General features: G+C 37.9%; 1 protein-coding gene across 1 annotated transcript in view; it reads right to left on the bottom strand.

Annotated features, from left to right (window-relative positions):
• Positions 1 to 2,019: 2,019 nt before the first annotated feature.
• Positions 2,020 to 22,095, bottom strand: part of KIF14 (kinesin family member 14) — a 48,351-nt gene continuing 28,275 nt past the window's right edge. Inside the window, exons 16-30 of the mRNA XM_026700134.2 lie at positions 21,428 to 21,588; positions 20,366 to 20,513; positions 19,756 to 19,908; positions 16,578 to 16,695; positions 13,929 to 14,019; positions 13,469 to 13,595; positions 11,694 to 11,794; positions 10,555 to 10,640; positions 10,045 to 10,269; positions 9,741 to 9,925; positions 9,407 to 9,565; positions 8,128 to 8,250; positions 7,193 to 7,267; positions 6,380 to 6,515; positions 2,020 to 3,706 (exon numbers count right to left, since the gene is read on the bottom strand). Coding sequence (XP_026555919.1) covers positions 3,357 to 3,706; positions 6,380 to 6,515; positions 7,193 to 7,267; positions 8,128 to 8,250; positions 9,407 to 9,565; positions 9,741 to 9,925; positions 10,045 to 10,269; positions 10,555 to 10,640; positions 11,694 to 11,794; positions 13,469 to 13,595; positions 13,929 to 14,019; positions 16,578 to 16,695; positions 19,756 to 19,908; positions 20,366 to 20,513; positions 21,428 to 21,588 — 2,238 coding nt within the window. The 3' untranslated portion in view covers positions 2,020 to 3,356. The remainder of the gene's footprint in view (positions 3,707 to 6,379; positions 6,516 to 7,192; positions 7,268 to 8,127; positions 8,251 to 9,406; positions 9,566 to 9,740; positions 9,926 to 10,044; positions 10,270 to 10,554; positions 10,641 to 11,693; positions 11,795 to 13,468; positions 13,596 to 13,928; positions 14,020 to 16,577; positions 16,696 to 19,755; positions 19,909 to 20,365; positions 20,514 to 21,427; positions 21,589 to 22,095) is intronic.

Here is a 22,095-nt window from a genome sequence, read left to right as displayed (position 1 = left end):
TGATGTTATATGGGTCAATGAGCACTCAAAGTGCCTAGACCTCCTACAATCTGATGTTCATCCTTTCAAATACATTTTTTTGGGTATCCACTATACTTAAAATACATTTTTAATTAATTGACATTATCCTCAATTCATTTTTACATTTTTAAGGATATAAAGCCATTGATCAGGCATAATTAGAGACCTCAGTTCTTTTCAGTTTACATGAAATTTTAAAATAATTACTTAGAACCATTTTTGTAGATTTGATTAGCACCTTCCAAACAAGCTATTCATAATTGCATTATAGACAATTGTGATCAAATTTGATCAAATTTCTGCAAACAGAGCAAATACCTATGGAAAATATATGTAATTCTTTATTTTACCTCTGGGTGGCATTATTACTCCAAAAAGAGAGTTGAAGCAGAACATTATACAAAGGTTTAGTATTTGAGGATATAAAAACATGCCCTAATTCTTAAATGTGGGTTACTTTCTTTTAATTAAAAAAAACACATTGACATTTATAGATGATTAATTCATATGAATTCTCTATTTTACACTTCCAATTCAACAGTGCTATACCATTATACAAGAAAACTTGAAACTGGAAAGAATATTTGAGCGTTGCGTACAGAGGAATTTTAAACCAAAGGATTTTAAGTTACTAGCCATATAAAATGTACATAGCGATCTATATGGAATTAATGTTGATGACCCATTTGGAAGTGATGGAATCAACACTAATGATGAGATAGCCATTTGGATTAAACTAGCCCGAATTCATTACACAGTAATAATGTTTTCATAGAGCAGGCATGTCAAACTAGCGGCCCGCTGGCCGAATGCGTCACACACCCCCTCCAGTTTAGCGAAGGGGGGAAAAGTCCCAATGCATCACGTGATGACGCCATGACAACGCAAGTTTGACACCGCTCTCATAAAGATAGTGTGGTATAGTAGTTAAGGCACCAAGCTAGGTACTGAGAGACCATGAGTTCTAGTTCCGCCTTGGGCACAAAGTCAACTAGGTGACCTTAGGCAAATCACTCTCTCTCAGCCCTAAGAAGAACACCATGGAAAACCACTTCTGAAAAGCTTGCCTTGACTAATCCAGGCAGTTGCCAGAAGTCTTGCACAGTACACTGCACAGTACAAGTAATCCTCAGTTTACAACTCTTCATTTAGTGACTCTTTGAAGTTACAAGGGCACTGAAAGGGCTTATGACTGCAGCCTACCCTTGGTCATGTGATCAAAATTCAGACTCTTCGCAAATGACTCATATTTATGATGGTTGCGGTGTCCTTGAGTCATGTGATCTTTTGCAACCTTCTGACAAGCAGTCAATGGGGAAGCCAGATTCACTTAACAACCGTTACTAGCTTAATTCCAGTGATTCATTTAACAACTGTGGCAAGAAAGATTGTAAAAAGGGATAAAACCAGGGGTGGGATACTACCAGTTTTGCCCGGCTCTATAGAACCAGTAGCTCTGAAGAGCAGCAGACCGGTTCTGTGTTTACTGCTGTTTGGCTCGCCTGCCTGCCTGGGCTCTTACCTGTCCTTTATTTCCTGCTTTTTCAACGTCAGCTGCTTTGCGCAGCACAGCCGTTGAAAAAGCAGGAAAAAAGAGGCTTTTCAAATGCTGTGTACCTGTGTACTGTGCTTTTCAGTTCTCCAGACGGCACAGCTTAAGGTTTTTTTACATGCGCGCATAGCTTGCGTCTGGCACTTATCTGTGCGAAGCGCACATCCACGTGCAAAATGTAGTCACCAAACCAGTAGTAACACCGGTTGAATCCCACCCCTGGATAAAACACACTTAGCAATTGTCTTGCTTCGTAACAGAAATTTGGGGTCAATTGTGGTTGTAAGTTGAGGACTATCGATATAAATCCCAGCCAGAAGCATAATGCCAGTCTGCCTGATAATAAATGTATGAACTGCTATTACAAAAATTACAGATGAAATCAATCCATACGAAGTAAAAATTCTAAAATATAAATGTATGAACAAAAACCAAGGCACATATTTCAATATAGTAGTTTAATATGACTTTTGCACAGCATTTTAAATATGTACAAGGATGGTTATGTTAGAAAGAAAACATTTTTTTATTCCTATAAATTCTGACTACATGCAAAATCTTTATAATTTAACTTTAATGTTACAGACATTTTACATGCATAAAGTGTAAGTGCAAATGTTTGTGGAAAACATAGGCAGGACATGATTATGAACATAATGTACATAGTCAAACTTCAATCAAATCTGAATTTCTTTTCCCAGCATGAAAGCAATTTATCTTTACTTCTCTTTGTGTTCGGACAAGAATCTTTTAAGATCTTCAGCTGATGGTGAACCTTTGATTCTTTAACAGAGCAGTATTAAAACAGAGCACAATTTTTGCTTTCAAAATGTGTATGCATTACAAAAAGAACAGCTGAAGGAAGGACTATTCAGAAACTATCTCCCTCCTTTTAAAAAAATCCTAGTCCCTGAGATGACAAAAAATGTGTGTGGAAGTGTTTAAATCACTGTACTGTCACATCATATTTACCTAATGTATCATCTGGGACCTATATTGCTATGTATAACCTTTCCAGCTTCCTTTTTAAAGCAATCTTCAATAAACTATTAAAAACCATAGCCAAAGGTTAAGGCAATCTCCAATCTAGCTTTTTATTGGGGTTAAGACATTCCTACTAAATGGTAAGGCCTATGTGCATTTCGCACTTGCGCACAAATCCATTTTGCTGTATACTAGGCTCAATATGCTGTCAAGGAAAGACTTAACTGCAAAATAGATTGCATATTCCTCTTGTTAATACCAAAAGGCACAACATTAATCTAAATAACAATGCCCTCATTTTCCAGAAAAAGGGAAAAATTCTTTGATATAAGCTTAGAGATTTAAAATAAATTTACTATGTTCCTGCAGAATGAATTGGATTTTGAATTGGATATTTCTATCTAAATTTCATCTGCAATGAAAACAAGACCAGGTTGTACATTTGTGGATCAAGTACCCTTTTCCATGGCATTTTCCTCTATTTCTTTAGTGAGAAAATTAAATTAAATCTCCTCAAAGCAATTCGTTCATACAATACTTTCCATACATTATATGGAGAAACACATGCATTTGCATTTCCACAACCCGGAAAATCAATGGCAATGTGAGCCAATTATGAACTGAATTTCAGTTCTCCTGAGTTATTCATTTATGACACTACTATATTAGGATATAGAATCTTTACAGTATATAAATATAGCTTTCTGAATGATCCATAATCTAAAGCAATAATTTATCCATAGTTGATTTGTATACAATCCCAAGGTATGTGTATGATATACCCAATGTAAAGTTTCTCCTAAATTTTCAGGGGTAGATCAAATGTACATTTTTTTGGAATTGTTTTTCGTTTCTCAAAGTTTGCAGGTTCACCTCTTACAGGTTGTTTTCCTTGAGATTGAACATTGGGAATGCCACCATCCTGAAGGTGGAATGAATTTTGTCTCTCTTCAAGTTCAAAACTTATAATGAGTGACTGTGCTACAGAGTTCAACTCATCCTGGTTCATCACTGGTGGAATTTCATGACGAAGATACTCCGTTGAGCTAACAGGCAAAATAGGTGATTGATAGAGAGCTGTAAAATTCCCAGTTAGAGTGCAGATCTTTTTAATAAGAAATCTGAATGGACTTTTGTTTCTATAGGCACCTGCAGAAAACAAAACAAAAAAACAAAGTAAATCAAGTCTAAAACAATTGAAAATCAAGGAGTTGAGTCACTTATGCATTATTTGAAAAGAGAAAAAAATAATTTGTATTCTTCTGGCTTAGATTATTTTATGGAAATGATGTACAAAAGGCACAATTATTAACTATAGAAATGACTATTTGTAAGGGCTGTAATTTGTTCCAATATTTGGAAATACGTTTTAGGGCTCCTTCAAACATCAACAATAAAGTTATTTTTTAAAAAGAAAACTTCCAGTAAATAATTGTATGTAGAAACATCTATTTTGGTAAAGTTTTCTTTTTAAGAAGGACACCGGGTTTTTATGAAGCAGCTACATTTCTGGAAATAAAATTAATAAGAGGTGCTTGTGTATATATCAGCAAACAAACTCAAGAATAAAACAGCAAATTAGATAGAAAATGACTATTGCAACTGTAGAAATAGATTCCTTGCAGGTTACCGTATTTATCGGCGTATAACACGCACTTTTTCCCCCTGAAAATAGGGGGCAAATGATGTATGCGTGTTATACGCCGATGTCCAGGGAGCGGAATCCTCTTTAAGGGATCCCGTTCCCAATAGTGCCTAGCGGCGGCGCAGCATCGTGACGTGATGTCAGCGCTGCGCCCGCCGCATATTTTTTTCCTGAAATTTCCCTCTTAAAGGGAATGCATGTTATACGCCTGTGCGTGTTATACGCCGATAAATACGGTAATCGTAATGATTAATACATGTTGGTCACAGAATTAGGAACAAGCTATAACTATCCAAAATTATTTGATACATGAGATCCTGAAATGTGAAAACATACCTAATTTGGAAACATTGGTTGAGATAATATTATGAGGCAACATTAAGGGGAAAAAAGATGAGGTCCAACTCAGATTAGCTCTCCCTGACAAAGGGACAAATTCACAGTCATTTCAGTTTACTGGCTCATAACATATTGTCTTGACTAGAATCAAAGCCACAGTGACACAGAGCAGAACAAAAATGCTTAATCATCATCTGTTTTCGTATCTCATATTTCTTTTGCTATAAGACCAATGAAGCATACCCTTCAGCCATACTCTCTAGAAGTACAACTCTTAGAGTCTCCCCCACATTCCCAAGTTCTTCTAAAATGGGAAAAGCCATAGAAGCAAAAATAGTAAAAAAGAGAGGAAGGGAAAAGAACAATTATAAAAACCTACCTATCTGTCCATCAACCTACCTGCCTACCTACCTGCCTACCTACCTACTACTACTTCTGTATTGCTTCTGTGGTGAAAGGATTTGCCATTGCCTGGGGGGGCACCCAGGGCTCCTTTCATGTCCCCTTTATGTTGCCAACCAAAGTGGTACCCATTTATCTACTCACGTTTGCCCACTTTTAAGTTGCTGGGATGGCAGGAGGTAGATCATGTGATGGGAGCACACTCTGCCCCGAGGCAGCAATAGGCCTCAAAACAAGTCTGCTGATTGCCAGCCCTGTGTCCTAACCCTTCTGAGCTACCATGCTTCATCTACCTACCTACCACAACCAACCAATATAATCCTGGTACTGGCTGAATCAAGTAAACTTTCATTTTATATTCTGCTACAATTAGAATTTACATTTTTACTTTTCCCTTCTTTTTCTTAACAATCCTGTGAAGTATGTGAGACAGGGATTTTGTCCCTTTTCCTAAGCTGACTTTCTAACTCTGGAATCTCCAATGAGGTGGCATTAACTAACCATTTGTTTAATTTATCTCTTAGTGTCCTCCACTTTGCTTCTATGAATCTAGGTGTTTTTAAAACATAAGATTCATCAGAAAATATTTCAGTTTGTGAACCTCTGAGTAAATTCAACTAACCAATATATAATCTTACAGCACATGGATTTAAAAGCTATGTATTGTTTGCTTCAAAAATGGGGAAATTTAAAAGGAGAGAGGAAAGAGAACATAGGTCTTTGCAATGCTCTTCTAATGAAATGTATATAAGTTGATCAACCAAGTTAGACCACAGAATGCTCCCTAAAGTTTTAAATCTGTATGATTATTTATTGATCAGTTGAATTTACTCAGAGGTCTTGGGAAGGACTCAACGGGTGGATAAAAATGCGAAATCCAGTCTAAAAAAGTGGCTGACTGGGCAACCAAGCAACAACAATAATAATAATATTACTAATGGAGAAAATCACAAAATATAAAAACCTACAAACAGAATGACTGTGACAAAGAAAGCAAAGACAGTACCAGTAGGCATCTGGATACAGTCCCAAAACATCTGGAGCAACACTTAAGCATCAATGGTGCCAACACTAACAAAATCACCATCAGTCAATTAGACAAGGCAATTTTACTTGGAACAGTTTACATCCTGCAATGATATCTTTAACACTATCACATAACCGTATATGCCTATTCCCAGGTTCTTGGGAAGGACACAATAGATCAAGGGTCTTCAAACTTGGCAAGTCTTAAAAGCTGTCAAGTTTGAAGACCCCTGCAATAGATGGATAAAAATGCCAAATTCAATCTAAATATCTGGATGACTATGCTACCAACCATAATGATTATAATCACCAGTTTCCATCACAACAAAATAAAGAATCCCTGAATCAATTCTTGCAACTTTGTGGCCATAATTTTCAAAATGGTTTTGCCAGATAATATAAGTAAATACCTTCTAATAAATGAATAATCATCTGGTGGACTTGATCTAAGCAATGTTGTAATTCCAAGAATTCAGTAGCTTTATCATGTGCCTTCTTTAATTCTTGGTCAACAGATTCTTCTTCTGTTAATAGACTTACTTCATTCTGTCAGTATGAATAAAAAGTTTTCATGAAGATTGCAAAAACAAGTTAGTATTTTTGAAAAAAACAAGTTAGTATTTGAGAACTACTTAAGCCGGTATATATCAAGATAGTATAATGCACTAAATAGAACTTCTGTGGTCATTTGATTTATAGTTAAAAAGGATAAAGGATAAAAAATGCAGGGGAATGAATTTGTCATCATGTATGAGTCAATAACATTGTGAAAAATTATATTTCAACTGTAGTGGGAAAAAAATTTCATTTCAAATTGTGATGAAAAATGTAATACAGATAGTCCTCGACTTATGACAACTGAGCCTAAAATTTTTGTTGCTAAGCGAAACATTTGTTAAGTGAATTTTCCCTCATTTTACGACCTTCCTTGTCACAGTTGTTAAGTGAATCACTGCAGTTGTTAGGTTAGTAACATGGTTAAGTGAATTTGGCTTCCTCATTCACTTTGCTTGTCAAAAGGCCACAAAAGGTGATCACATCGACCATCATAAATATGAATCAGTTGCTAAATGTCTGAATTTTGATCACATGACCATGGGGATGCTGCAACCATCATAAGTATAAAAAAATGGTCACACTCTTTTTTAAGTGCCATTGTAACTTTGAACGGCCACTAAATGAACAATTGTAACTCAAGGACTACCTGTAGAGTTTTTACTTACTTTTTTACACTCAGACATGATCTCTTCAAGGTGTTTAGCCAATTCAATCGCTTTGTACTTTATTTGATTCTGAACCTGAAAAGAAAATATTAAGGATTTGAGCAATTAAAGCAACCTTTCTTTAAGGTGAGTTTTAAAACAGCTGCACCTGTTTTCAGCTGCTTTAATGCATATCATTGGGCTTGGGCAAGGTTCAAAGCAGTACTTTCAAATAATTTTGCAAATATGTGTAGCCCAGCCACAGAAATTGCAATTCACCCAGAGGAACTGCAGAAGTGGAAAGGGGGGAGGGTTTCAGAAGTAGATTTATACCTAAATTAAATAAATAAATCTGTAGCCCTTTGTTAGACAAGTCAAGATATATAAACACTTCATAAGGGGAGGCTACATACACTAAAGATTGTGTATGGAAACATCTCTCATAAATATATTGAGTGGATAAGAAAAAAGACATTTACAGCTGCAATTCACACAGAGAAAAGGATCATACACAATGTAGTGCATATCAATAAAAAGGTTCCCCTCGCACATATGTGCTAGTTGTTTCCAGCTCTAGGGGGTGGTGCTCATCTCCGTTACAAAGCCAAAGAGCCAGCACTGACCAAAAATATCTACGTGGTCATGTGACCAGTATGACTAAACACTGAAGGCGCATGAAACGCTATTACCTTCCCACCAAAGTGGTCCATATTTTTCTACTTGCATTTTTACATGTTTTTGAACTGGTTATGTTTTCATTTGGCATAACAAATGGCATAAGGCCAAAAAAAATTCTATCATGAATTACTTATGAAGGTACAGTTATGTATATGAGAGCAAAAGTATTCTAGACATTCTCAGTAAAATCAAGGTGAAGTTTGTCAAAATATTAAATTTGTGAAGACTTAAAAAAATAGTTTTAAGATGTTGAAATAATTTTTTTATTTCCATATCACCTCATTCTGTGGGTACCATTTTGAGAATTCCTTCTGCATTATCCTGCATGTTTTTTGTATATAATCTAAAAGGTGTCTCAGTCCCAAGTCTATTCCATCATAGATATCTGATATGAGTTGTTTCTGACACAAACAGAAAGACAAAATAAAAATACAAAGTAAAAACTCAATTACAGTTTTCTATTAGTTATGAATGCTTACAATAGTTAATAATTCAATGCCTATTTATAGAAACAACACCATGGCTATTTGACAGAACCATTTTAAAAAAAACTATCACATTTCAATGCCACAATCAATAAAATAAGCAACATAGTGCAACATCATGAAACATACAGGGAAAAATAAAACATATGAGGTAAATAATAAGCGGTAATTGGGGAGGGAACCAAAACCAACATCCTTTCTAAAACAACATACAATAATACAATATACCTTTAAGAAAAGTTCTGTCTCAACCAGCTGGAACACTATCAATATTGGGAAAATCAACACAAATTTTTTTCCACCTGCTGAGTTCAATCCCTAGCCCCACCCCAGTTTTAATGGAAGTGAAGGGCCTATAGTAGTTTTCCTGAGAAATTTGCATTTGGTAAGTCAATTCTTTCTGAAGATGGAAAGTCTTCAGCTACCTTGGCACCAAGTCATATCATTCATTCATGTTTTTAAAGGTAGTCCTCAACTTACGACTATAAATGAGCCTGGAATTATGATTGTAAGCTATACCAGTCATAAAGCACAGTTTAGAGTGCAGTATTGCAGGCAAATTCTGAAGTTCGATCCTGGTGGAGCTCAAGGTTGACTCAGCTTCCCATCCTTCCAAGGTTGGTAAAATGAGGATCCAGATTTTAGGGGCAATATGCTGGCATAAACCACACAGATAGTGCTGGGTGGATCACTATGCCTGATTTTACAAATTTATTTTTGTGCTCATTGAGCAAACCCAGCAGTTTTTAACAAATCCATTTTTCACAATGAGCAGTTTTTACTGGAAAACCAAAGTATAGAACTGATTTCCAGCAAAAAAAAATGTTGTAAACTATGGCCATGTGATTATGGGAGGCTGCAAACAACCTTAAATGGAGACTAATTGCTGAGCGCCCAAAATGTGATGGGGGGGTGGGGCGGCTATCAGAATCCGGATCATAAGTAGCCCTGGGGAGGTCCATTGCAAGTTCAAACTGTTGCTAAGTGACTGGTCACAAGTCAAGAACTACCTGTATACATATGCACACACACAGATATACTGTACACATAAATACATACATCCTTAATTTACCTTTGCATTGCTTTCATCACCTCCTTTTCCATCTGTAAAACTTAGCTCTGAGCCAGTCATTGCTGCCAAATGTCCTATGTATTTAGCAAGGCGTTTCAATATTTGCGTTATTTTCTTCTCTGCCTCTGCTACTACTGATGACAGGTCTGCACAGCCACCCTGGAAGATGAATTTGTAGCATGAGGAAGTGTTTACGGTTTGAATATTCCCCATTCATTTGAATTCACATAGTTAAAATAGCATAAACTAAATTTAAACCAGTGATGGGTATAAATTGATTTAAACAATACTTCTAGTACTGATCTTTGTAAGGGTCACCTGCAAGATTTCTTACCTGAAAGAGCAATTGCAGATATCCGCCCAAATGTTTTACATCTTCCCTTAGTTCACTGAAAATTTTTACAAATTCACTGTTTTTTCGGAAAGTCTTCAGCCACTGGTTAGTCAAAACAACAAATTGTTGGAAAGCCGATGTAATCGCTATGCTGCAGGACTGGGCAGCTTGATCAACAGTGAAAACTAAACAGAGAGATAAAATCCTCAGTTAGAATGCAAATTGAGAATTGGGGAAAACCTAATCGCTCCTTATTATGTTTCAATCAAACCAATCTGATTTGTGTTTAATAGGCAGAACTTACAGTTCTCTGGATTTTCTTCAGCTTGTTCATAAGCTTTTGTCATAGCAGTGACTCGAGTATATATTGTAATCAAAGTTTTTAAAAGAATTTGCGCCATGCTTTCTTCTTCTTCTTCGTGAACCTGTCCCAGCACATCCAAGGCTGAAGTTAGCAGTTCCTTACAAATGCCTGGTACAAATGATTCAGGAGGATCTGAGATCAGATTGGCCAATGTATCAGTTGTGCCTAGGATAAAAGAAAACATGCGCATCATGACAACCAGTATGACTTTCCTTACTTTTAGTCCAGACTTCCTTCTGCAAAATAAATGTTTTAAAAAATCAGTTGAAAGAGGGAAAATATATCAAAGAAAACATTAATAATTGTTTTAAAAAATCAGCTGAAAGAGGGAAAATATATCAAAGAAAACATAAAGCTTTTCTAAAACTTCAGGGACTTTAATAGAAGGCCAATACAATAAAAAGTGATTAAAAACAACTTTTGAAGGGCAGAGCGTTACAATATACATACCTGTTACACATGAATTGTGCAGTTTCTCCTTTATCCCAGACAAACACCCAGAGATTCTCTTGCTCTTTCTCAAACTTCTACTTCTCCTAAAATTGCACAAGACCCAAGTAAAAAAGATCACATTTAGTTTCCAGTAACACTTCTAAGAATGCCAGGATTCATTGCCAGTCTGCATTCTCAGAGTATCAGTTTCATGCCAGTCAGCCTATTTTCATTCCCAAGAAGGATGGCTTTAGGTCTCACACAAAATTTCCATGCTGGAAATAGGAAAATCAGGATTCATTTTAAACAAAAGCAGAAATAGAGAAGAGGACAAAGGAAAAAACTGGGAACTGAGGGTGGAAGAATGAGATTTACTGTCTTCCCAAAAACTCCTGTGATTCCTCCTTCAGGAATCTAAACAAGAAAACTAAGTCCAGGAAAACTGTATCTGAGGAACAGATGTTTAGGTGAGGTTACTTCCCAAGAAGTTGATTTCAACGTTTATTATTTTTTCCCTGTCTTTATGGGTGCAATATGTTGTCTATTGTTTTAAATTCAATTTCTCTGTATGAGGCTGGTTTTTGAATGGATTCCTAGCCTTCAGGCTGGATATTAACTAAAGTAACTTTTTCTGATCTATATTGTAACCTTCTATTACTGAAGATAAGTACTTCAGTTAACACATCTTGCTCAAAGCTCATACTGGCACTCATAAAATGTGCATTTTCCCCTTAAATAAATTTGAAACTTCCCTCACCTTTCTCCTTTAGATTCTGGCAGAATCTTCCACTGGAATAGACCAGCAACTTCTGGCAGGATAATATATTCTCTGATGAATTTAATTCAAGCTTTTATTGTTCTCATAATCTGAAGAGCTCTATGACTTTATTCTTAAAAGGTGTACTGTCTGCATTTTAATACTGTATTTAATATTTTAAAAACTGACCTTTTTATTTCTTTACAGAATAAAGTTTGATTTTGTTTCTTGCTAATGAGATTTCCCTCTCAAGGAGGGAAATAAGGGATGAAACTTCTGGAACATGCTTCTACTTCTACTTATAACTTGGTCAGAAGGAAGCATGCTTGATTTTTTTTCCATTTTTAACAATTTGATATTTGATTGCCAGAAATACATAATTTGACACTGTTCTAGTTACCTCCTTGAAGAATTGGAACAACTGGATGCATTTGAAAAATCAGGTTCCCATTCATCAGTAGGATCATAAAAAATCTCATCAGTTCCCTCAGTGCTGTTCATCTGGAAGATAAAGGAATTTATTTTCCTGAAGGTCATTTCCACAGTTTAAGACTAAAGGCAACACTCAACTTCTACTAGGATATGATTACATGGTTAAATGCAGGATCAGCCTACCATTTTTAAAACTCATGCTCAAAATTCATTACTCTTTCCACAAAGATTAAAACCCATGGAAGAACTTTGATCAATATCATACCTCCAAATCTAGGCTGCCCTCCACAATATATACAGCATATCAGGATCCCTATAAGTAACTGATTTTAAAAAGTAATCTATTACTGAAGATAAGTACTTCAGTTAACACATCTTGCTCCAAGCTCATACTGGCACTCATAAAATGTGCATTTTTTCCCTTAAATAAATTTGATCAGACCTTCAGGTGATTTATAGGAATATAGACACATTCCTTTCTTTGAAACTTAATGAGCCTTCCTGAAGTCAGGTGATTTACACAATTCTAATAACTAGTAAAATAAAAGAGATGTATATACTGATATTTAGGAAAGGCTCGTGGGTATGTCTGATTTGTTTTTCCTTAGAAAAATATGTCTTTCTGGATAAGATTAAAGTGCTTTTTTTTCTTTGAAAAAGTAACAGGACCAATCCCTCTGTAGTACTACTATGTCACATATAAAATGTTTTAAGAGTCAGCTAACATAATATTTATTTTATGCAGCAATATATTCATTTTAATAAACTTTCAGCATAAATGCAACATTTATAAACAGTTTTTAAGTAGCTTATCACTTATCTACACTGGGTGATTCTCTGAAAAATGTCACTGCTGGAAAATATATAATTGTAATATTTATATCCAGAACAAAATCCTTATGTAGGGTTTATAAAATGTTTAACCATTTAAACATTACCAAACAACAACAAAAGAGAAAAACATTTCAGGATGGAAACTCTTTTACCATCACAATTAATTTTTTTCTGGTTGGATTCCCAGGACATGGGTATCCATCACTCAATGAATCTTATTTTCTAAATTCTCCATCTGGTTTTTGTTCAGTGCTGCTTGCTCTTCATCTTCTTCCTAATCTTTCTTGCTCACTTCTATCATTGTCCAGTGCCCTGCTTTCTTTCCTTCTTAAGTTCTTTCTGAAATGCTGTTTCACCAAAGTACATGTTTCTTCTTTCCACACACTCTTAAACTACAGGTAGTCCTTCTTTGGAGTTATATCAGACCTTCCCAGAGATATTTACAACCTAATTCTAAAGTTCTGATGGTCCTCCTTCCCCCATGGGTCACATGCCTGAATTTGAAGTGCTTGGCGACCAGCCCACATTTAAGGACATTTACAATGTCACCTGTGGTCACATGATTGCATTTTACATTTTTGCCAAAAACTAAGTTTTCAGCAAAACCACCTGCCACAAAAATGTTGTAAAGTCAGGTTGATTGATCAATATGACAACCCACTTGATGACTGTCACAACCTACGACCATTACAGTTGTAATTCGAGCAGTACTTGTACTTGCAGATAACTAATGGCTATCTACAGTATGTTAAAATATTTCTTCTGGGTGTCAAAGCATGTTCCTACTTTTTTTGCGCTTCTACAGAGGCAAACAATGAGATCATACTCATATAGGCAAATTCTGAAAGCGCCTCTGCCTTTCCTTCATAAAAGCAATAGGAAGCATTTCAAGCTTTTGCTTAAACAAACCTCATATGCATCTTTCATTGCAGCCAGTTTGTCTTCAAATTTCTCAAGGCTCCAGTATGTTGCAACACCCAGCCTGATGTTACGGACCTGCACTTGAAGGCCATTTTCTTGAGCCATTACATCATGTCTGATAAAAGAACATAATAAGCTTACTCCCAGAACATAAAGTGACCACCATCATCTGATACACCACCCCTTTTATAATTGACAATTGGTGGGAGCGGGAGGGAATTGTATTTTACAGATTGAGAAGATAACAAATTATCTAGGTGCTTAATTTCAGAATGAAGCATTTTAAAAATAGGCAAAGACTTTTTTGAGTCATTTTTAGAAACTATTTGGACTGCAAACGCTACTCTGAAATATGGCTTTAATTTGATTGTTTAAAAGCAATCATCAGATTACAGTAATTAAAAAGATATGCAAGGAACAACTTCCAATATTTCAGTCAAGAACATACCTACAAAAAACAGTGTGCTTGTCAAGTTTACTGCTGATTGTGTTGGCCTCTCTGAGCATCATAGACAGTTTCAAAGAATCCCAATTTGGTTCTGCAAAATGTTTTTTGAAAAGGTTTAGCAACTCTGGAAATTAAAGCGTAAATTTCTTATTTATAAGAGTACCAGCATATAATTTGTTAAGTTCTTTATTTTTTTTCAGGTTTTATGTCTCTAACATTCACTAAACAAATGATGGTAACTACTGATGAGAACTACTTGTGGTCTGAAGTCTGTGCACACTTCCTAGACCAGGGGTGGGCAAACTACGGCCCGCGGGCCACATCCGGCCCATTGGTCTGTCCAATCCGGCCCGACCCTGAAAAATAATCACTGGGCGTGGCCTATTGCCCTGCGCCGTGTGGCCCCAAAGATGTAAAACAGTGTGGAGCGCTCTCGGGGTAGGAAATAAAAGAAGTTTGCAAAGGCCTCGGCTGGGAATTCGAAATCACGTTCGAGTGCGACCTCTCCGAAGGTGAGTCCCGCCAATCCCCCCTTTTTTTCCGGGGCTTCCAGGCTTAAACTTTGCAAAGGCAACGTTTGCAGGCGGGAGCGTCTTCCCGCTGAGGAGCGGGAAGGGTTCCGCCCGGCGGGTGGGCTGCTTGGAGTGGGCTGCTTGGAGCCACCTAAAGCTAGGCCACTGCTGGTGGAGCCTTGCCCTGCCTTGGTGCCCCATTTCCCGGCTCGGCAGTCCTGCTCGGGCGGCACTTTAAAAGCCTGCTCCCAGCACCCGATCAACTTCCCAGCAACTTACTGCTTTGTTTTTCCTCGCGGGCGCTCGCACCTGGCCCCGAGCTGCGCGGTGGAGGGGAAACCCGGAGCGCCGCCGGCTCGCCTTCTCCAAGCAGCCCGCCCGCCCCCTGGAAGCCCCAGAAACCTGAGCAACTTCCCAGCAACTTTTGGCTTCCTTTTAACTCACGGGCGCTCGCGCCTGGCCCCAAGCTGCGCAGCGGAGGGGAAGCCGGAGCGCCGCCGGGTCGCCTCCTCCAAGCAGCCCGCCCGCCCGCTGGGCTTCCCCTCTGCCGCGCAGCTCGGGGCCAAGCGCGAGCACCCGAGAGGAAAAAGCAAGCCGCAAGTTGCTGGGAAGTTGCTCGGGTGCTGGGAGCCGCCGTCGTGGTGAGCGGCTCGTCGGGCACGTACGCGAGGAGGGCTTTTAAAGTGCCACCCGAGCAGGACCTGCCGAGCTGGGAAACGGGGCACCAAGGCAAGGCAAGGATCCATCAGCAGCGGCCTAGCTTTAGGTGGGCTTGGATGCCCCTGAGCGCCGTTTGCTGTTTGTTCTCTCCTGGGACTCGCATTTGGAAAGCGTGGAAAGTAGTAGCAGGAGCAGCCGTGGTGTTACTTTTTCTTATATATAATATATATATTATATATTATATATTATATATTATATATTATATATTACATATTATATATATATATATATATATATATATATATATATATATATATATATATATATATATATATTATGAAGGGCCCATTATAAAATGCAGCAAATTATATATAAGAATATTATATGTATGTATGTATGTATATGTGTGTGTGTGTATGTATGTATGTATGTATATATATATACATATACATATACATATACATATACATATACATACATGTTATGTCCCACCTTCCAAAAATAAACAGATAAGGCTGAAAGCAGCAGTCCTCGCAAATAAAGGCAGCAACCAGGAATCTTCACTGATAACAGCCGCAGCCAGCCTCCACAAGATAGTCCAAGTTAACAGTCCCAATAAATCCAAGTCCCAACAAGATATTTCAGGTTTAAATCCTCCAAGCCAAAGTCTTCGGTTCTCTTTGCAAACAATTTGTTCCCGACAAGAGTGCAGAGTCATCCCTCTTCCTTTTATAGAGCAGCAGCTAATTAGTCTAATTACTGATCTGCCCTCCTCCTGTGCTCCCGTTGGTTTCTTCTCGTAAGGAGACGCCTGCTTCTGACATCCACCCAGCGATTATCTAAATTATTACTTTCACCTGAAGACTCCATAAGTTCCTTATTATCAGCCGTTCCCGGCTGATAACCTGATTGAGAAGCCGAGGAGGTTGAAGGTTCAGGCCGGTCCTGCAAATCAAATGTCCTCCCTTGTAACATTCTCATTCAAAACTGCAGACAAAACTGTTAGGACTCCCTTTTGAAATTCAACAGTCATTTCACAATCAAATCAAACTAAAGGGAGTAACGTTCCCTGGTTCTGACGTCAATCCACGATCTAACAGTCATCAGATTCAAAGTTCCTAACAGGATTGGACCTTCCAATCACAACACATACATACATACATACACATAAAATAATATTCTTATATATAATTTGCTGCATTTTATTATGGGCCCTTTATAATGGCGTTTTATAAAATTGGTTCGGCCCTCGAACGCAGATCTGATTTTCCATGTGGCCCCCGACAGAAATTAATTGCCCACCCCTGTCCTAGACTTTGTGGCAGAAAATTATACTCTGTCTTCCCCATTATAAACAGAAGAAGGGGGTCCGTCCCAGAGCTCTGCTATAAAACAGTTTTGTTATTTATTTAAAATGCTTTAATATTTATTTATGGGAAACTACCAGACAGGTAATTATGTAATATTATAACCGTACCTTTATTTCTATTTCCTCGACTCTGCTGAAGAATTTTCACTTCCTGAGCAATTTTCTGCTTTTCGGCCTCCAAAGCTTCAAGAATCTTAACGTGACGAACCGTGTGATCTTCTAAAACCTAAAACAAAACCAGGATGGGAAGTTTTTTTGGTAAAAGCTTTCAAAACTGGAGGATGCAGTCTAACAAAGGGTCAGTTTGGTCTAGTGGTTAAGGCACCAGGCTAGAAAGCAACAGACCATGAGTTCAGATATTGCCTTAGATATTAAAACCAGTTGGGTGACCTTGGGCCAGTCACTCTCTCAGCTCAGCTCAGCTCACCAGAACCTTGTTGTCGGGAAAATAAGTGAAGGAAGGTATTTTGAATATGTTTGCCACCTTATTTGTAAAATAAATAAATAGAAGGATGGTGGATATACCGGAGTGTTTGCAGGGTATATTCAAAAAGCTCAAAATAGTAGATGAAGCCTCAATCACACTGTCATGGCTGCAATCTTGATTTTGACTACACTACCCCGAGGACACAGGGCCAGGTTATGCGCAGAACTGCCTCTCACTGAAGGCGTCATGCCCTTGTTGGAGTCTGATTCTGACTGAGCAGCTGACAGGGAGTGGGAGTGTGGCTCCAGTGGCTGTGGAAGAAACAGGATAAGGGCACAGTCCGTTTAGGCATTCAGGAGAAAACCCAGGGCCATCCCTCTTCATCCTAGGGCAGGCAGGGAGGAATGGAGAAGGGACCAATGTGGCTTACAGGAGAGAAAAAGGCCCTGATCCCTTTCATTAATTGCAGCTGGGAGAACAGGATATAAGAAGGGTGTTTGCACATAGCACCTTGCTGGAAGCAAAGTGTGCATTATCTTTGTCGAGGCTTATCTGGGTTTTGGCATCCTCCCAACTGTGTGTGCTTCTTTATCTTTTTGGAAGTCTGCAATTTATTATCCTGGCCTGTCGTGTTAATTACTTCAACATGGTTTGTGTTGATTTTTTCTTATTTCTAATTTATCTGTACTTTGGGTTCGGACTGCATTTCTTCCTTCTGTAGACTGTTTTTGGAAGAGTTTGATCTCCAGCTGAGGATAACTTGACATTGGGGGCCAAGTTGGAGGTATTAAAGGGAATTTATCTACTTTAATGCCTTTGTTATTTTTGTGCCACGCCCCAGGTAGTTACAGAGGGTGTCTTCCTGTCCCAATACATTAGATGGGACGGAGGATGTAAACTCAAGATCTTTTCCCTAAATACATTGTTACACAATGGGACCTCAGAACACAACTTCTTCATGGCCACCTTGGCCCTTTGGAATACCCTCTCACCTGAAATTCAGGGCGCCTTATCCTTAAACCTTCCAGAAGGCTGTGAAAACCTGATTCTTCTCCAAAAGCATTGAGATAGGACTTAATTTAGCAATAAAGATGATTTTAGAACCTTGGTGGGAACAGTATGGTGTTGTTTTCTTAATTACTGTGAGCTCCCTAGGAATAGCATGTGAGATAGGAAGCCATATAAGTTCTTCAGATACATAAACAAATATCTGGTGGTACATCATATCAGATCTGAAGGGCAAAAAAGGTATTTCAGAGAGGGTAGCCATGCATGTGTACTATATGTCTCCATATCCTTATACCAAATCTGAATTTTTCTGGGACTGCACCACAGATGATATGGGAAGCAAAATGATCCCTGGAAAAGGCCCAGCTCTTTAAAGAATGGGAAAAAGTGCTAGATACTTCTACACACTCCCAAACCTCACTTTCCTTCTGAATCCCAAGAATTGTATAATTTTAATTCATAGTTTTCAGTTTCCATCATTTCTCCCTGAAGAGGTTGACAACCAGCAAGAGACTGAGGAATATCAGTGTTGATAAGCCCTTTCACCAGCTACCCAAATTTTTAATACTATTTTTTTTTACTGCTTTTTAAATTTTATTATGATTATTATTCTTATTCTAAATGTAAGTTCCATTGAAAGACAGATTTGAGTCTTTGATTTGAGAAAGAAATAATGGTTCCATCCTTGAAAATCATTAAGGAGGCCCAGGAAATGCGCTTTCTGTCATGGTGCCTGTTCTCAGGAATGGTATCTTCCCCCCATTCATATTCTCCTGATCCTGCTGTCCTTTAAGGCAGGGGTCGCCAACCTTTTGGACCTCAGGGACCACCAAACTCATAATTTTAAATCCCAGGGACCACTAACCGGTTCTGTGGGTGTGACCTAATTTGTGGGTGTGGCTTGGTGGTCATGTGACTGGCTGGGCATGGCTTGTATGTAAATATTATAAATATGTATATAAATATTGATTTTTTTATTAAAAAAGAGCAACTTTTAACCAAAATCAGGCAAAGCAGGCAGGCAGATTGAGTTGCTCACAGAATCATTCAGTGATCTATCTATCTGCCATCGTCTACCTGAGTCTGTCACATAAAATTTGCTTCCCATGAGTCTGCACTGAATAATAGAACCTTCAGTCCAAAGGGAAGTTCAGCTGTGCTTAAAAGCAGAGCCAAAGATGCAAAGACTAGCTAGAAAGCAAGAAATCCAACTATTTCCTGCTTCTTAGCTAATCTAAATCTTCCGGCACAGCAGAACAGCAATTTAGCAGGCAAGTTTACCGGGTAAGGAGTGAGTGGGCGGGGATGCTTCCCGCGGGCCATGTGGGCAGTGCAGCCATGTGTTCCCGTGCAGCCTAGATTAATTGCTTTGGGGGTGCTCTGGGTGTAAGATTTCTCTGCAGTCCACCAAAATTTTCTTGTTGCCCACCGGTAGGCAACCGCTGCTTTAAGGGAAACTTGAAGACATAGGTTTTTCCCAAGGTTTTCTTTTATTGTCTTGCATTATTGCATTATTGGATCTTGTTCTTTTTTAGATTGTATTCATTTTATAAAATTGTCCCATCTCATTGGGGATTCTTTTATTGATGGCAAAGGGTTTTGAGTCAATTAGTTGGGCAGCTTTAAATATGTAACAATTCATTAATTTTTATTCCTGTTAATAAGACTCTAAATATCTACCACGGCAGACTTATAGCCTCAACTTAAGTCTGGATAATACATTAGGAATATTGTTAATTTCTAATAAGTTTCATGGATTTCATGGAAGCGATCTACTCAAGAACATATGAGACTCACATGTTCTTGAAGACACTGGATAAAAATACAAACAAATGAATTTAGTCTGTTTACCTCTCTGGCAGCCAATGTCTCTATTTCCCATCGCTTCTTGTTGAAGTCTACTTCTAGCTCAAGGCCTCGCTTTGCTTTCTCCAGTTCCTCAATTTTGTTTGCAGTCATCTGATTGTTCATTTCCTGCAATTGTTTTCTATGGGATTCCTCTTCCTAAAAAAAATAAAGGAGACTGAATCATAGGTACCAACATAAAAATTTTATTTCATAAAAGCCACTGCCCAAATGAACAATATTTTATCATTTTCCATTTTCTGCCTGCATCCCGCAGATGAAGCTTTGATTGTTTGTGTGATCTAGTTTCTGGCTTGCCCCAGGCCCAGTGCCAGTCCAAGGACTGGGGATTGGGTATCCTTGCTCTATAGGATCAAAGATCAGACCTGAAGAGAGGAAAGGCTGGCTGAATGAGAAATAAAATTGACTGCTAAGCCTATCTACCAACTGGATAGAGAGCTTCAAGGAAGAACTTTGGGGAGGGGGAATGTACTGCTTGCAAACACATCACCTAGTTCTATTATAGTTCCTACTTTTATTGTCTTACTCGTATGGTGAGTGTAGATGTGCGAATGCACACAAACATAAACTTACTAAAGCATCAGTAATGACCTACCAGTCGTGCTTCTAATGATTTTATTTTGGTCTCGTAATTTTGTTGCTGAGCATTAAGTTCTTCTTGAGCCATTTCTTTGGCAAGCTGGATCCCTTGCATCATTTCTTCCTTAGCTTTAAGCCGTGCTTCTTCTATTTCTGATTCAAGCCTAGAAGTATTTTGAAATTAATGCTACAATTTATACCTAAGAAATACTGCACACAAAAGAATAAAAATCTGTAAATGCTAATATAATTTTAGAATATTCCCAAGAAGGAAGTGTTGTTTTCAAATTCTAAAGAGACATAATATATATGTTATACTTATAAAATACTTTATACATTATACTTATAAAATATGTTTAATGTAAAATACGTCATACTGAATTTCTACTTATCCTTTCATCTAGAGTTCTTTTTAAACTTTAGATCTAAGTTAGTTCTTCTTGGGAAATAATTAAGTTAAAATTTAAATCTCACTGCCTGTTTGAAATGAGACAACACACGTAACCCAAATGAAAAAATTAAATTACAAGCAGTCCTCAGTTAACAACAATAATAGTAATTGGGACTTCTGTTGCTAAGTGATGCAGTCATAAAGCACAATGTCACATGACTGCCCTGACATATAATGGCAATGGTTGTCATTATTAGGTGAATCCTGTGTTGTCATTAGGCACAATGTCATATGATTTTGTGTGTGTGTGTGTGTATGTGAGTGTGTGTGTGTGCATGCACGCACAAGCACACACAGGATTCACAGGATTCACCTAATACACATGCACACACACACACAGACACGCACACACACACACACACACACACAAATTTGACCACCTGATTTGACTATATTTTCACACAGGCAATTCCAGGTTACATAAATTCTGATGGCATCTTGATTTTATGACCAAGATGAAAAAATGAACAAAGGGGCAGCTATGGTTTTGTATAATGCACAGCATGCAATCAAAACCCTTACAACTGCCTGTGTATGAAAATTTTGCAAGGCCAGCATGCAGTATTCATTACATATGCAAGGGAAAATACAGGGACTATTTAAAGCATAACATCTGCTATTACTCACTGAGCTCGTTGAGCCGCCAGCAATTCATTTTTTGCAAATTCAAAATCCTTTGGACCCTCCTCAGGAAAAGAAGTCCTAGAAGACAATTTTTTTATCTTCTGAACTTCAGCTGGATGATTAAATCGGAAATAATGATCACCTCCAAGGATGATGCGATCACCCTAGGAAATTCAGATAGTATTGAATTCAGATCAGCCTGTAGAAAATTTCTGCAGAGTACAGGCAGTCCTCAAGTTAAAACAGTTCATTTAGTGACCACTCAAAGTTACCACAGCACTGAAAAAGGTGACTTACCACCATTTTTCACAGTTATAACCATCGTAACATCCCCATGGTCGCATGATTAAAATTCAGATGCTAGGCAATTGACCCATAGTTTTGACTGTCACAGTGTTCCAGGGTCACGTGATCATTTTGGGCGACCTTCTGACAAACAAAACCAGTAAGGAAGTCCAATTCTCTTAACAGCCATGTTAGTAACTTAACAACTGCAGATTTAAGAGAGGTTGTAAAATTGGTCAAAATTAACTTAGCAATTGTCACTTAGCAATGGAAGTTTTGGGCTCAATTGTGGTATAATTTGAGGACTACCTGCATAGAGGGATAGTCTATTCTAAACAAGTGCATGAACTTAAACTTGAAAACCACGTGTAAATAAATAGATTTAC

Source organism: Pseudonaja textilis, chromosome 3 (assembly GCF_049901715.1).
Source record: "Pseudonaja textilis isolate UNSWEBS1 chromosome 3, rPseTex1.2, whole genome shotgun sequence".
Classification (NCBI taxonomy): Eukaryota; Metazoa; Chordata; class Lepidosauria; order Squamata; family Elapidae; genus Pseudonaja; species Pseudonaja textilis.
Note: the sequence above shows the minus strand (reverse complement) of the source record. Positions and strands in the feature narration are given on the sequence as shown.